Source organism: Crassostrea angulata, chromosome 6 (assembly GCF_025612915.1).
Source record: "Crassostrea angulata isolate pt1a10 chromosome 6, ASM2561291v2, whole genome shotgun sequence".
Classification (NCBI taxonomy): domain Eukaryota; kingdom Metazoa; phylum Mollusca; class Bivalvia; order Ostreida; family Ostreidae; genus Magallana; species Magallana angulata.
This window is the reverse complement of record NC_069116.1, coordinates 32,532,609-32,550,685: the sequence shown is the minus strand read 5'-3', so window position 1 is coordinate 32,550,685 and position 18,077 is coordinate 32,532,609. Positions and strand designations below refer to the sequence as shown.

At 32.0% G+C, this 18,077-nt stretch overlaps 1 protein-coding gene across 1 annotated transcript; it reads right to left on the bottom strand.

Moving 5' to 3' along the window:
* Positions 1-359: 359 nt before the first annotated feature.
* Positions 360-15,838, bottom strand: LOC128190401 (neprilysin-like). Its single transcript, XM_052862442.1, has 22 exons — positions 15,529-15,838; positions 14,340-14,497; positions 12,136-12,171; positions 10,768-10,929; positions 9,995-10,078; positions 8,061-8,275; positions 7,504-7,683; positions 7,184-7,279; positions 6,754-6,899; positions 6,429-6,522; positions 6,208-6,336; positions 5,768-5,866; positions 5,526-5,603; positions 5,157-5,260; positions 4,955-5,013; positions 4,723-4,774; positions 4,513-4,580; positions 3,684-3,817; positions 2,498-2,563; positions 2,262-2,360; positions 1,956-2,032; positions 360-1,083 (listed from the first exon to the last, which is right to left on the bottom strand). The coding sequence occupies exons 1-22, from the start codon at positions 15,588-15,590 to the stop codon at positions 984-986; spliced, it is 2,298 nt and encodes a 765-aa protein (XP_052718402.1). The 5' UTR covers positions 15,591-15,838; the 3' UTR covers positions 360-983.
* Positions 15,839-18,077: the final 2,239 nt, after the last annotated feature.

Genomic DNA, 18,077 nt, shown 5'->3' with positions numbered 1-18,077 from the left:
AATGTGTACCTGATTTATAAAATTAACAAAGTATTTGTAATACGAAGGGCTCTTTCGGACAACGAAAGAGTTTTAGAAGGGATTAGGGAAATTGATGTAAAAAGGGGGAAATATAATTCGAAAAATGTCCGAATTATAAAAATGCTTTATAAAATTAAGCTTTGTCAAGCAAACCATGGTTTTATTGAAGTATCTGTGGTTGCTATTTTATTCTATCTATTAATCATTCGAATGAAAGACACAAACTGTCTGTTGCACATCTAAGTCAACTTAAATTTTCAATCTTAAAATCATACAATTACTATATGTAGTAATAAAAGCTTCATTATGATCATGTATGAAACAAACAAAACATAAAACCCCTTAATAAATATTTTTATTAGAATTCGACCATTAGCTTAATTATATAAACAAATCGCAATGATCTGACATCACCATTGGCGTTGACACAGTTTTGATAATCAACGCGTGAATGAAATATTTTAAACACACTTTGGTATACAATGTATGCATATATATTCACGTACATCCATTTAACCCGCTTCTTTAACTTATTCGATCTTTTTATTCTAGTTAAATATGCGATTTATATATCATATTTATGCATTTAGTAACACAATTGCAAAAGTTTGCCTTAATATCTTCAGCTATTTTCCACAAATCTGAATTTGTTTCTGAATGTATTGAAAAATTTTTTTTTAAAATGAAAGAGTTGATAAATTTTTTTTAAAAAAACACATGTAAAATTAAAATCCTAGTCATAGCTTGCATGTATTAAATGAGGGGAAAATATATCAAATTAGTAAAATAATTTATACATGTACACTTAGTAAAAATCTTGAAATCCTCGAGTTTGAATCAAAATTCATATTTTCTTCTAAACACAAATAATTGCATGGCATGCAGTAATAAAAGAATGTGTATCTTCTCAATGTTGTTTCTCTACATATGTAGGATTCTTTTCCTGTCGAACCTAGCATCGTTTACCAAACAGAGCACTTCTTTTGTGGGTTCATAAAGCTGCTAGCATTGCAGTTAAAAGCTCTGGAGAAATCAGCCGAATTTTGCAATGTACCAATAACCCTGTAGAAAAAAGTTTAATTTTTTTACTGAGCTAAACACTCTTTAATTGTAGTGATGGAGAACATTTTAAAGAAATAAACAAGTAAATGTCCGACATCTTATATAGATGTAGACCAAAAGTGTAAACAATTCTTAAACTGACTAGTTTATGCCAAAACCTGACCAAAACTGTTGTCAAAAGATAAAAAAGCAATAAAAATTGTGACTTTACACACAAACACATGACGTTATATATTTTTTTCCTATAAAAGGAAAAAATAAGGCAGAGGGTAAATATTTTTTATTGTGGGGTAAAAAATATATAACTTCAGGTGCCTGTAACTTTACAAGTTCTTTTGTAAGTAAACTGCAAGGTTCAGCCTTCTTATCAAATGTTTGTAGAATAGACACCAATGGCATCTTTTTATATTTTTTAAAGATTTTAATCTTCAACTTCAGTCTGCAGCTACGCACCTCTAAGCAATTAAAAACATTGTTCTTAACATGCGCAATTTGCAAACAAAACAACATGTAAAACCTCATCTGCATGTTTAACAATAGCCTTGGTCAGTTTTTTGACATTTACAAGTCAGTTCTGGAATTTGTTTTTTACTTTTGGTCCTCATATGTACAAGATGGCCGAACACCCCCTTACAAAGTTCTCAGAAGCTTTGATCACGTACCAACCAAGTTCATATTACGATGAACTTTTAAACATTGCACATTGGTTATATTCTCGTTTAAGAAAAGCAAATCGCTCAAACTTATTCACAATATAGTGTTAACATGTGAATGATACCTATAATCATTATGACGTAATTAAAAAATTCACACAAAATGAATTAAATGTTTTTACTTTTCTATACGTTTACATAGGGAAAATATTTATGTACCTGAATCTTCCCGGACTGTGAACACCTGTCAGAATCCGGTTTATGGCAGCCTCCTTCCTCATATTTCCGCACCAAACCTATCATACAAAACTCTTTAAAAATTTGTTTTTTTTAACATTGCTCTTCCATTCGATTGCTGTGACAACAAAAGTACATGTGTATTAAAATATATTTGTACAAGAGATTTTAATGAACAGAAATAGTATGCTAAAATAAAATAAGATTTAAAAGCGATGCACCATTCTGGAAACGGTTTTGCATTATAACAAATAAGGTTGTTCCAGAGTTTAATACTTCATTATTCACCTGAGCAAAATTAATGAAAAATATTTGATTGTGTGTGTATTTGACGCCAGGTAGCTGTTCCTCTTCACTCCCACGTGTCTCCACCCATCTTCTGTACGCCTGAAGATGAAAACAATTTAACAACCAGACATTAAAAATGGGTATTTTTGTCTAAAAAAATGTATCTTCAAATGATGGACTCGTTTATGATAAAAAACCGTGACTCCACCGATGGCTTGATGAAAGTGTTAATTTACCCTGAAACTCTCCTTTAGTCCCCCATTGTCGGCAATGTTCTCTCCCAGAGTATTTATACCATTCATCTGCAATAAAATTAGCATGACGTCAAGTGTTTTGTTCAGACTTTAGTTTTCATTTTTGCATTCCAGTAAAATACAGTATATATATATTTATGTATATACTTATAATGAATTTTTTTCGATATCATAGATAAAATTGAACATTAAACAAAATAGAGATAAAATATCTAGATTTTGTAAGGAAAACTTGATTTTTTAAACGATTTTCCGTTGTATGATAGGTGAGCGTTGCCATTGTGCTTTTATGACGTTATGATAAAACGAAGCGTTGTAGGAGTGCGTTATAAGAAATAACATAAAAGAAAAAGTTAAAATTGCATGCCGTTGAAAATCTGTACACAGAATAATTCTATACTCAGGGATGTTTTTCTTAATTTTAAATGAATCCATTTTACCAATCTAAATTTATAATACTTCAAATATATAATTATAGCAGAAATATGGTGGATTTTAATATTTTGAGATGACCCCAATTAAACGCGGACGGTAGAATTTTAATATTCTAGTATTTTTTATATATAAGGTAGAAAGTGATGTTACTAATCACATATTATAATTTGAGAAAAAAGCAATTGTAGAATGTTTTAATCTGCTTAGATTTGCGGGAAATGATAATTTCCTATATCTTCCTATTGTAAATTACCTGTATTTTGAGATGGCTCCTAAAAAGATTCAGACGGTCGATTTTCTTAAAACTTTGCAAATAAACTTTGGTGGTTGGTGTAAATTATATATGGTTAAAAAATAAAGAGTTTTGCTATTGTAGTTTTTCCAACAAAAAAACCAATTCGGCATTCATTAAATCTACTGACCAAGCCTTCAAAAAATGATTGAGCCTTAAAAGCAATGCTGTACTTTGATAAAAAAAAATAGTTAAATTGGCGAGTTAAAATTTCTTTCAAATGCAATCAGCAGATCAGAAATATTCAGCGTGTTCGTGACCTTTCCATCAATGTTGTTACTTGTAACTATTAATATATCTATAGTTTCTATTAGTTATGTCTGTACACAATGCCATAGATTGAGATCTGTATAAAACAAAGCAAATACAAACAAATCATTTACTCGAAGAAGAATTCCGGTATAAGGTTTTCAGAGGAAATTCGTATTGAGCTCTACTGACCTTCATACCATCAGCTTCCGGTACAGAGAAATCCCCGTACTGGTCAACCAGACACTGCGCCTGGGTCTTAAACTTCTGTATCACGTCGTCCGTCCACCATTGCTTCAGGTTACCATCTTTGTCATACTGTCTTCCTTTAGGATAAGACAGAATATATATATTTTTTTCTTATTCTACGTTGTTGTTTATGGAATATAAAGTTGAAGAAACAAATTTTTGGGGGCAAATTTCAGACTATATTTTAAGACTCATATTGTACATGTATTTGAAATTGTAATACATAAGTGAATGCTTATTGCAAAATTTGATATACCAAGCGGTTTTGTTTGTCAATGTGTAACACCTTTAGAGGTAAAGTTGCGATGTATAATAAACGGACTTTTCTTGATCGATTTTGTAGCTTTTAATCATTCAAACGTAAGTAAGCTGATGATTTGGGAGAGGGTGTATTTTTTTTTAAAAATTTAACATACATGTACATTGTTGTATATGTGCATGAAAACCTTAGAAATGCTTCCTTGCAAAATACAATATATTTAGTGTTTTCTCTAAAAAAGATGTAAATTTGCAATGAATGCAATAAGGAAGTGGACGTTGAGTTGACGTCATATAATAAGGAAGTAAGAACTTATAATTTTGATTTCGGAAGAAAGAGTAAGTCTGTCATTCTAACGGAAGTAAAGTCATCCTAACGAAAGTACGTGTAATCTCATGATTGTTTCTTTATACACACACAAAACTATAAAAACAAACAAAATATAGAGGCGAATAGTTTGACATATTACATGATAGTATATAAAGATTTTTTCATAATTACGTAATAGCATACCTCGGTCATCAAATCCGTGCGTGATTTCATGTCCTATGACCACGCCAATGCCTCCGTAGTTCATAGATCTAGATGGTAAACATGGTGATTGCTTTATTGATATTCAATGTTTTATGCAGTGTTTTATGAAATGTTAATTGCTGGTTCAATAATGATAATAATAATGTAGTTGTTTTGCCAGTAAAACACAAAGAACACGAACTCGCTTACTTTGTCTGTGTACGGGAGAAAAATGGCGGCTGTAAAATTCCAGCAGGAAACACTATAAATGAATGAATAGTAAGGTTTTTGGGGTATATTTCATAGGACTTTGGTCAATGAAATAGTTATGCTACTACATCTCATTAAGCAATATTCTTCGGATAGATTAATTTTTGTATAACATGAAAATAGAACTCGTTACAGAATAGGTTTTAAATTATATAAAATCCAACCCACGTACTTATTCTGTTTAGAACACTGTTGTAATACGCATTTACTGTGGCAGGTGCCGTACCCCAGCTGTTTAATGAAAGAAAAATAAATGAAGGAAAAAAAATTAGTGGCCGTATAAAAGAAAGAGCTTGAAGTCTTGTCATTTCAACTTCAAAGAATCGCAAAGAAGTAAATAAGTACAAACGTGAATAGGAAGCTATAAACCCTACTCATTCTTATCCACTTCGTATCGTAGATATCGCAAGGAATCGATCGACGACCGTTTAAGATTAGACAATACGTTTTCAAAATATGTGTCTGCTGCAGCTGTGTACTGAAAAGAAGGAGACAATTGAAATCGGGTTGTGCTTACTAGTATCATGCATACTGATATTCTGAGTGGCATTATTTTTTTATTCATGAACATTTTGCTTTTCGCGAAATCTTTCTAGTCTGTATAAGAGAGAGAGAGAGAGAGAGAGAGAGAGAGAGAGAGAGAGAGAGAGAGAGAGAGAGAGAGAGGGCGAGCTTGATCTTTGTTCACAGTGCATTAAACATTATTTTGAGAATACAAAAAACTCGTTTATCATTTCGCTCACATTTTCGTAGTACTCATCCAACGCTGTGGTATTTAGGATAAAATCTTGATATCCAATCTTCTCTTGAATATATTTTGCCTTGATAATAAAAAAAAACCCAAAAAGAAACCTTTTTAAAATTTGAGTATAGAAATATGTCGATGGACTTATAAGGATCAAATTAAACATAAAAAGGCATTTTTTTTAATTATACATGTAAATAAAAGATAAAAGTCCCCTTTCCGTGCACTTTTTTAAAGTACCTTTTCTTTTGCAAGAGCTCTTGTGGTATCGTCCATCCAAGTGTTTTCATTCACAAGCTCTCCAAAAGCGTCTCTTAGATTATGGATCATATCTAACGTCTACAAAAGTACAAACAATATGTCGTAAAATCAAAGTTTATTTTTTTTAGCGTCTACATCGAATAACAATATAAGGGACTAACAGGAACGGTCAGAAAATTCAGCGAATTTATTAAATTTCGCGGTGTTCAGATTTTAAGGATCATCAAAGAATGAACATGCTGCAGAGGAAGGGAATGATATGTTGTTTCATAGATGGACAGTCCTTTAAGTATAAAACAACGTAAAATTCGCCATGGAGAGTCAAACCTGGGAATGAATGGTAAACACGAAATAAAACAGTTATAAAATCAGACCTTCGCGAATCTGGGTTATCAGAGTGCAAATGTAACACAGTTTACCTCTTTTTTAGCATCCTCATCAAAAGCTTCCTTTACAAACAGCCGACCCAGAGAGAGACCGTAGTAAGTGTTGACGTATGACGCACACGTCCGCCATCTTGCCCGAGGAGTTGAGGTGCCATATATAGCCTACAGAATCAAAACATAATTCTCAAAAACAATTAAATCCAATAATGACTGCCCCTCTTAGGATTTCTTGGCCAGTGTTGTATAGAACTTACCTTGTTATACTCAGTGGTAAGTTCCTGAAACTTCTGACCCAGATTACTTATTCTGTTTTTCATTATACGCCAGATAAGATAATTTGCGACAGTTCTGCAAAGATTAAAAAAAAACACTGAATATTTATACTATTACTTCTTTTTTTCTTAAGAACATGTATGACTAAAAAAATTAATAAAGTTATAACAGTATCCATCTACATTAAAAAAGCATTGCAGATTAAAATGTCTATATTACCATGAATGCTTATCAAAAACAAAACAAAAAATGAAGGATTGAATTAAACGTCTGTGTGGATTTGCGTTAGTATTACAATATATTTACTTTTTAGGATATTTTCCGAGGACTTCAAACATTTTTGAAAAATATGGAATGGCTCTAACGATGATGGTTTCATTGGGGGGTAAGGAGACATCGACTCCATCAATGCTCATTACACGTGTAATAAATTGTTCCCAATTAAACATTGCCTACAAATGAAAAAAAAATCACTCAAGATATATCCAACGACAAAACGTAAAATTAAATACAATGACCGTTCCCTCACCAAACAGAAAGGTTATAATTTAGTACCTTCCAAAAATTTGTTCTTGTGCGAAATAAGCAAAAAACAAAATATTTTGCCATAACAAATATTTCTCACATGTCTTCAAATTTCACCTTTATTTATAATACGAATAAAAGACAAAGTAAACATAAGGTATTGCAACAAAGGTAATAACAAAATGTCTATTCATCTTTTACATTCACTCACATTAGATGGTACGGTATAGTTGTCCCTGAGCTTACTCATCTCTATCGGGTTGTACAACAAGAAGTTGTCTCTCCTGTCCTCATCCTTCATAGTGATCTAAAAGTGAAAAAAATAATAATAAAATTTCCGCCTGTTGTTGACCAATACACAAAGCATCCTGTTTATAAGCCTTACATGTCTTTCAAAACTTCATATCAATGTATATTAAACGTTCATCTTGAAAACTTTTTTTTTCATTCTATCTTCCACATATATTTATTATTACTATTACGTGAACAAGATTTATTTTTTAATTTAATGTGCAAGTGTTTAAACAATACATTTGCAATGTCGGTTTCCAATTTAACGACGTCTTCCATATCCGCGGCCGCTGTACTTGGGTCTGCGTGAAATTCCTCAGCCACAGCTTGGGCCAGCTTCTTGTAAGCTTGCACCATAGGATCATCCAAACCATTCAGATAGTATTTCCTACCGGGCATTCCAAAGTCGGGTTGATCTAACTAAAATAAACAAATTATGTAGCGATCATGAAAATCAAATAACGCTTTCTTTTCTTATATTTCTGAAAATACCGATGTTAAACTAGACAAATTCAGAGCGCACACGCAAAACGGTAAAGCATAGAGTTTACTTGTTGGACATTTCAGTCGACTTGACATATATTTTGATGACAAGTATACGACAGTGGCAGAATTTTTTTTTGATAACAAAATATTAGGTTCCCAGTCATGTTGAGAGCTTTCTGGCATATCAACTTAAAAATGTGACAAGTCAATTTTTAAATAAATTATCTGACAACTTATTGCGGAACTATATGCCACCACAGTTGTTTTTTTTTTTTAAATTAAAAACATATCTGACTATATCATCGTCTCACGTATATAATTCTGATGGTGGAGTTTTTGGAGTCCGTGTAGACGTAGAGGTTTATGAGCGGCTTGTTGTTATATCGGAGTAGATCCAACAGGAGTGTTGTCAGGTCGTACTGTGACTCGCTCCAGTTACCGCCCTTGTTGTTACCCAGAACTGGCCACCCGCCGAGTTCCTTCAAAAGTCCAAACGTTGGCTCGATGCCGCGACTGTCAATGTATGCTGGAAGAAGAGTTGATAGGACAAATCGTATGTACACAGAAGATAAGAAATTACTTCAAATAAGGGATGCTTTTTATCACCATTTTGTTCACGTGTAGCATATGCATGCTTGTTAATTTCAAGTTGGAAATTTTACGAAATGAAAAATCTTCAACAATATTCAACGCAGTTAAATTATATGATTTATTTAAATAGTTTTTAAAGCCAGTTTGAATGAAGTACAGTCTGTTTGTTTTAATTAACTTGAATGTATAATTTTAGAGGTTCTGGGTCAAATCTGGATTGCATTATAAAATTAAGACACATTTAAAGCTGTCTATATTATACTTATAAAAGGTGAATGATTTTTAGGAGAATAAAACTATGGACTCCTAATTTCTATATAAAGTGCAGATGCAATTAAATGTAACCTGTATGTAGCCTACTTTCTTTTGGCCTGGTTTAATGCCAAAGTCAAGACAGTTTGCTTTTTAGCACTAGGACAAATATGAATATAAAAAACGACGCGTGGAAGCAATAAAAAATATATGACTCATAAGAGGAAACCAAACATTATTGGAATTATTAGTATTATCATTAACTGGCTTAATGCCAAAAATACATTTTTACTGAAGAAAGAAGTGAGTGGACAAAATGCTTTGAAGACGTCATGGAATAAATCTTTGGGTTTTGGGGTTTTGTTTGTTGTTTTTTTTTTTTTTTGGGGGGGGGGGGGGGGTTGTAGTTATGTCTGTTTTTAGGGGTTTTTGTGTTTGATATTGTTTATTTGCTGCCATTGAACACTTTATTGCCTCAACAATTACGGTGACGTACACATGTACATTTAGAGATCACAGGCTTGTCTTAAATATGTGCAATTTCAATCTAGGGTTCTTTTGACATTTTATTTGCAAAAAAGAAATTAAAAAGAAAAAATATACCCGGATTAAAATGGATATGAATCGTGGACGATAATAGAATTAATATAAATCGTGATTGTATAAATGAAATTAGTAACGTGTTTTGAAAAGATGTTGACAGAATCAGTAGATGAGAATCACATACAATTGAATCTTAATATATATATATATATATATATATATATATATATATATATATATATATATATATATATATATATATATATATATATATATATATATAATTTTCATGTAGGCATAACTGATAATTATACTTTCTCAAAACAAATGAACTGAAATGTTAACAGGGCATATTAAGCTCAAACCGAGTTATAGAACTAGTGCCTGTATTAGACAATTATCTCATGATCTTTGAAGAGTTGAAAATAAAAGGTTGTAGTCCAACAATAATTTTAAAGTCTAAGTACTTAAATGAAAAACACGCCCACGGTTTTTGGTTTTAAGGTATTTGGGTAGGTATAATTATCTGGGTAGGTATAATTATCTGGGTAGAAGATAACATCTCTTAACTAGAATAACTTCTATAATTTTGGTCAAAATCCCCAGGATTTGTACTATTGTGTGCATTTTAATTATTATCAAGGTTTCTTTTGCCAAATCACTTTCAATTTTATTTTAACTAGATTGTTGGGTATCAACCAATCAGAGGGCTACATGTAGGAGTTAATCAACCGTATAATAAAGCAATTTTTTGTATTCACATGACTGCACAGATGAATGTTGTACCTTATAGGCATTGAATATTAATAATTTTGTTTGTATTTTATTTATACTAGGTTACTAGTATTTTAGAACCTACTTTGATTGATACAGGACTTGTAGAGGTTTTTGGCGTGTACCACGGATAAAGGGTCGTCTTGCTGGGCCGGATATTCCAGGACAGCTACAATATAAATAGATAAACATGTTCATATGTTATATTGTGTTATCTTTTTTTTTTTTTTACGAAATTGAAAATTACGTTCTACTACAATATTAGAATATACTGCCAACTCAAGCATTTTATATGTATACTATTATCTATTGGGATAAAATAGTTTGCCATTTGAAAACTGACGTAAGTATATTTAAAAAAAAAATATTTGTCTAAATAAATCATTAATTTTTTAAAATCCATTTTCTCCTTAATTGATTCGGTACAAAATTTGAGAAGGGTTCTATATATTACGTTAATTACTTACATTTCATTGCTTGTGACAATTTTAATTTCATGCTAAAAAAAAGTTCTACAAACTCTTATCAACACTACATTTACTGCGAATTGTTAATTTCAGTTATGATGAACAAACAATTGTATCTAAATGTCGTTTGAGCAAAAGCTTCTTCTTCCTCTTTTTTGGATATATCGTGACATATATCAATGCATACTAATCCTTCACTTCAAAATAGCATCAAAATGGCAAATTGTGACGTCCGTGTCAAATATATATATATATTTTGAAATATAAAATAAAACACTCCTCGCCTTGCAAGAGAGTTTTTTGTCTTATACACTATAAAGAAAAATACTGACATTTCCAAGCACTCTAGGTGCGTCTTATCCGGTCTCTTTTTTAATCCGACGTGACCTACTTTTCATGATAACTTCCACGTCTTCCCGAACGACACTGAACATTGTATAGCTGGAGACGTCCTCGGGAATGACATTCTTTTTTGCCCATGTTCCGCAGGCAAACTCGTAGAAATTCTCACAGGGAGCGACTTCCGTGTTTAAAGAACTCAAGAGTCGCGACGCTGAAAAAATAACCATCATGTGGTTTAAACACTGTTCTTCTTTGTCATTTTTTTTTTTTTATTTAAAATCGTTTTTTCCATAACCTTGTCAAACGACTTTTGAGAGCTAGCTGGTATCAAGACAATAGGATTTCGCTTGTTTTCAATTACCAAGGGTTTACTTTATTTCCTTCATTAGGAAAAAACTCTAGCAATAGCTTTAAAACAAAAATTCTTTAATCTGATTTCTTTTGTAATAAAGAAAAGCAAATGCTCTTTCCTTGCTCCTTTTACTTAATTAAAACGATCTAATGTAAAAGCTTATTTTTACCATTGGTTCGGTATTATGTGAACACCCCCCCCCCACCACACACACACACTTTTCCCCCTTTTATTCATTGTTGCACGCTAGCTTAGCTCTGTCTTAATACTCTAATCTAAAAAAAATCATTGTTAAGAAATGAATACTCAGTATGTGCTAAATTGTAATCATATTAATGCATAAAAATTTGCAATATAACATGGGTACTATGCGATTTCATAATTATTAAAAAAAATACTTTAAAAAAAAAATAATAATAATACCAATTAATAATGCATGGCTGGATTTTTGATAATTGGATCTATATTTTATTAAATCTCGTCGGATAAGGGACCCGTGAGAAGATAGTAGCCCTTTCTGAGATACAAGTACAAGTGATAACGGTAGCCAACATCTCGAGAGCAGATCTGTCAAGAACTGGAGAGAGCAATTGTTATATTGCTTTACAGACTCTCCAAAGGCTCCTCAGAACGCTACCATCTCCACCATTAGCGGACGACAATAAAATCATCATATGGGGCCATAAAGACCCCCGGGAGGACTGCCTTACGTAATAGTTTTAGGTACAGGGCTCGTGCATGTGTGAGCCATGTAACATAGAATTAACTTTGTGATCCTCCATTTTCAGATATCTATCTATAGCATTACATGCATTTATTCCAATTTGAAAGGAAAGTGCATTGTTATTTGATTTGATTCAAATAACAATTGGAAGCACTTGCGTATATTTTGGGACACATTATTTGAAGATGCATTGGCTATGAAATTATGCAATTGGTTTTTTTTTTTTTTTGATGTATGATAGCGGAGAGTGGGAATGGGGTATAAAATGGAATTCGTCACACGATTTTAAAAATAATGTAAAACCAAAACGACCAAAGGTTATATTTAATATCTATACATACCAGCTATTGAACATTCTGGGGTAAGACAGATGTTGCCTGCAAAAAAAAAAAGAGCAGAACAATACGAAAGCGTCAGAATTTAAAAAAAAACAACAACAAACGACCCAAATCAAATATGATTAGATTAATTTAACAAATCTCTGATGTCTGTAAAAATCATGGGTTTTTTTGCCATAAATTTTAATTCTTTAAAAAGAATTTGATTTACATAAATCATTTTACAACTTTCTCTAGAAATAATTGAAAAGATTTTATAATCATATGCAACTGACTATCTTCAAACTTTGCCACCAAAGAAATACACAATCCCCAGATTGAGATGTTTATGCTTCAAGATCATTAACTTTCAAAAGCGAGTATCTACTCCTCCTTTATCTAATACAGTATGTATATATATATATATATATATATATATATATATATATATATATATATATATATATATATATATATATATATATATATATATATATATATATATATATAAAGCTTTACATAACAGAACTATACATGTAGCATGTAACTATCTATAAAAAGTGCGTGATTTTCAAGGACAATACAATTTTAGGGTAAGGATTTCGTAACTCTTGAGCCTGTCTGTAAATCATCTCGTTTCTACGAAGTTCAGCAATTCAAGCATCTATTCAGGGGTCATTTTAGTTTTACCTACCCATCAAGTTATTTGTACAAGATTGTGATTTGAAAGCTATAAACATCCCTAAATCTGTGTCTTATGAGTTTTTGTCCTAAATACAAAACTCTAGAAAAATTTGGTTATATATTTGAAGAAAAATAAGTAAATGTATTAAGAACTTCCATTCTTTGCTTTTCAATTTGAAGTAATTTTTTGTTAGTATCCGTTTGGTAAATATCACATACGTGTACAAGCCTGTGTATACAATTTGTGTAAAAATTCAATAAATACGTTACATTGTATTTATGCATTTCGAGAGTTCTCGTTATAAGTACCACCCCCTCCCTTTCTCTAAGCCTACTAACCACATTCTGTGGTTTAACTAATATTCGTGGGCATCAATCAATTTTCATGGATTAAATCAAATTCGGAATGCTATACATTATGGATATCTATAATCATACCTACATAATTTTCGCATGATTTTAAATTATCATATAGTTATCATACTTCAATATGAACATTTGATGTCATTAAACGATCAAAAAATTACTCTACTACGTAAATCCGTGATCAACAAATTTGATAAAGTACAGCAGAATATGGGTAAAGAAGACGAACTTTTAAATTTGGTAACATGCAATGATAACGGTTAATGGCCTATTTTGAATTACCAAATGAAACATACATGTGAACCTAAGAGAAATAGGTGTACATACAGATTGACAGATAACTGAGTTATACTATTTATGCATATATATAACGATCTTCTGACATTGCAACAGGCATACATTATAATCGACAGTGCGAAAATAACCAATCGTCATGTACTGACAAATACAGTATAACATCAAAGACATACTGACGCTGTGAGAGACTTATCGACTTGCATATATATATACTAGTATATATATATACTGACAAATATGGTATTGCGAGTTATAATGATGAATACGCTGTAACGACATACAGACATTGCGGCGAACTCATGGAGTAACATGCATACTGACTAATAAGATTGAACGACATACAGACATTGCGATGGTCTCATTAACTTATACTGACATGAAATACTGTTTCAGACATATTGGATTTTACCGACATGCAGACATGACCTAAAGGCAGTTTCATAGAATCGATCAAAGACTTAATTTTGAAATCACCGGGAGACGTACATGTTCAATACCGACGTATAGTATATGTATTGAAAATTGCGTGTACTGACTTAAAATTAAATGTTGATTGTACCAGTCATTTCATTTATCATTCGTTTTCTTAATTTGACCACAATTTTTGAAGTTCGGACAATATTTATGCATTAGCATACATGTATTAAGCCTGGCATCTAAAATCCAAAGAAGTCTTGAAAAAATAAATTAAAAATCGTTCTGATTTAAAAAAAAAAAAAAAAAAAAAAGAACTTTTGACTAGGTTGTTTTTTTTACAAGGTTAGCCAAGATTTAATACTCAAGGTAAAAAAATCATTTAAAGTGGGTGGGGTTTAATTTATTTGGTTGCGCTAAAAACACAAAAGAATGAATTCTGTTAACTTCGGCTAAATTAGACTAACTTGAAGAGCTGGCGCCGGTTTCACTAGCTGTGTTCAGTTTTTCCTCTTTGGTGCTGTTGATATAGAGGACAATGAAAACAACACAGACTGCTAGAGTGGCCACACTGAAGAAGATTAAAAACTTCTCTAGGTTTGTTCTGGGTCCTTTCTTCTTAAAGCTGAAAAATACATATGAATAATAAGTTTGCAGTAATTAATATGCTCAAATTCAAAATGTGTAAATATATTCTCACAGCTGCGTTATGCTGAAAACCGCAGGTAACTGTTTTAAAAATTCTAGCTACCATCTTGACCCCCCCCCCCCCCCCAAAAAAAAATAAAATCACTATTTATGATAAGCTCAATAACTTTCGATGATTTCAATTTTAAAGTGGTCAGCTATATATTTTTACAAGTCGGTGCTATCGTATGGATTTTTTTTTTCAATTTTGTATGAAATCTGTTTCCTATCAGATTTAATACGGTGGGTCATGCGTTTCTCGACGTGCGTCATAGAAATAAATGACCTCCCTCGCTTACTGACCGTCTCAAAACATCGGCGTGTTAATTGGGCCTCTAATTGGTCGTTAAAATTTTGATCTGGAGGAGTATGATCTAGATGAAAATTTGGACGTGAATACATGCATGCACAAAACTTGGGGAAAAAAATGTAAACAAATCTAATATTTGGCTTGCATGTTTCTTTAAATGACAGGTACTGAAAAAATAAGACTTTGGGGATGCTTTTAAAAACCCGACTTGATAAAATCTCGTGCAACACCTTACTTGAACGACTGTTAATGTACATTTAAATGGACATTTAACTGAGGCAAACATGTTATCATTTGCGACATGGAAGAACCCGAGAGAAAAGGCGAAATAAAAGGTCACACGTGTGCGTGCATAACACCTGAAGAAAAGCTGGGAAAAAACAGTTACAAATTTATAAAGGAACAAATTTAATTATGATAAATTTAAAAAAAATACAAGACAATATGACGTAGAGAATCTAGAACTGATAAAACATCCTTTACACACCTTTGAAACGTTGATTATTGGTTTAATTTATCCTACTTAATTTAACTTGAATTTGAAGTTTCTTTTAAGCAGATCTTTTACATGATACATAATTTTGTGTCTACTTCATGATAGGACTAAACGAAATATTTTTTTTTTCTAAAGTTAACATTATTGTTAGTATTTTTCTTACCTTAGTTCCACATCTTGTACATCTAGTTTCGTCTCGTTATTTTGCTGTTTCCCGTTCTGCATTTTGCTTTTCGTTTAAAAAAAATTTTTAAAAATACCCCCCGGAAACACCTTTTTCGTCTTCTCAAAAAAATATATATAACAAAATACAAAAATCCACGAACCAATATCCCCTTTCTAACACCTTTTCGGGGGTCAATACGAGATAAGAGCCTATAGATTTCGTTTCCTTTATCCGTTATCCCTTTTTTTAATTCTAGCAACGTTATGACCGTGCGGTCAGGCCGAAAGATACCGTAATTCTGAGGGTACTTGGTTACTTTAAACCGTCATAAAATCGCCGACATTCAAATTGGTACATGCAGATAAGTCAAACAACAGGCCCGGGTGACACCGTCAGGGTTTGATATTTACAATACCAACATATGTACATGTATGAATATAGAAAAGATACAACAGGTGATCGAAGATACATGTATATAGCATAACATTAAGATCACTTTGCCCCTCCCGGCTGAGATTTTGATTCACCTTATTTTAATTGTTGGTCTTTTGTCCGCCACGGATGATGGTTTGACCTATCTTCTCTTAAAAGTATGTATTAAAAGGGTTTTTTGACCAGTCAACACATTTAAGAAGATTGTTATTAGAATTCCACATGGATGTCTGAAAGGTAGAGGCAAATGGCTTTTACTAGATGGAACGTAAGATTTAGATAAGTATTGCAAAAGGAAATAAAGCAGTGATTTGACCTTTAGGAGCGATAGATTATGTATCTAGGGTTAACACATGGTAAGATTAAGACTAATATTTTTAAAACAGAGACTTTACCTTGTGTATACCTTTACATGTATTTATGTTTGCATCATCGACGTTCTAACATTTGTCATTTTGAATTTTACATGTATTTGTTGTTGAATTATTTATGCTAGATAACGCAAATTGTTCCTTTAATTAAGGAAGTGAAAGTTTTTGGATTCTAAGTTTGTATTTACAAAAGGAGCCAATAGCAGCTGATAGTAGACAATCAAAGAAACTTTGATAATCATGTCAAAGGCATCTACAGGAGTCGCCAAGCTAAACAAACTACTCAGTATCCCAAGGTCTCTTTCACTTAACTTTATACCTGCCGTTTTATAGATACAATTCTCTCATGCCTAAAGGAACTGTTGATCCATGTTAACTATTGCCATTACGTAGACTTGATAATGGGTATGAAAAGTTTTTAGGGCTATAATTTAACCAACATCTTAATATGCAAATAAATACATAAAAAGGATTGGAAATCAGGATTGACTTGTAGAAAGACGACACATATGCATGCGTAAACCTATCTACAACAGTGTTCTCAAACAATTTGTTTTTGTCAATATTTAAGGTGGTATGGGACACTTCCATGTTGTGACGAATTGTTTATCAAAATAAACAATAAAATGAAGCGTAATTATAATATAATATAATATAATATAATTAAATATTATAAGTATTTTCTTTCCCAATATTGTCACCTAACAACGTAGCGCAGTGGGTTAGTGGGTTGACTACGAATCTGTAAGTCATGAGTTCGAATCACTCTCGGGGTTTAACAATTTTTACCTCTCCAAATATTTTTAAAAGCTTTTTTTTTGGTTATATATTGTAAAATTTGAAAATTCTAAACCGGTGAAAGTCTGTCAATTATAATGTACTTTAATCTACATTAATATCGACAGATGTCCCATTACGTAGTACAGCGTACTTAGGATTCTTCCTTAGTACTCCCAGCTTTTCCTCGGTTTACTTTTCCTTCGAGCGGTTGACGAGGATTATGTGAGAGAGTAAAAGCAAACACTATTTTACATGACGTGTCATATCAAATGACGTATCGTATGACGAGTGACAACCAAACTGATGAACTTAGCCATCACTATGTCAAAGCCATTTAAATAGATCTAAAGACATTAGAACCAATTTAACAAGAGCTCGGACTTTGGGTAGTTGTGTCAAACAGCAATGTGACGTAGGCATGTCTATTCATTGCTAGCCACTCAGCCATGGCAAGATTTGTCTGGCTTTTGAGCTAAGACTACACAATCGGTGCATATTTCACTTGAAACCGCGTCATTTTTAACTTGTTTTGACGCAAGAAATAGATAGCTACGTCCTACTGAAAGTCCAAGGTCTTGTTAAAATGGTTCTAATTTTACGGTTTCTTCAGAAAAATGCAAGTATAATACAGTTACTATAATGAAAGAGAAACATTGAAATGAAAGAGGAAATGATGTCATTGAAAAAATCGAGGATCAACATGACATAAGATGAAAATAATTGTTGGATCAAGACGTAGATGTGTGTTGTGTAAGTGTACAATATAAGTATAACCCTTGCTAGTAGTCAAATCAAAATTTTAGTTGTAACTTCCATTGGTAAGACAGCTTGGTAAATGTAATTGCAATGAAAAGAAAGTTATATACTAGGAAATAATTAAGGGGAAAAGTTAAGGAGGCATGTTAGTCAACAGATTACCCATGAAATCTACTGAAGAAATTAAGATATAAACTGTCTTTAAAA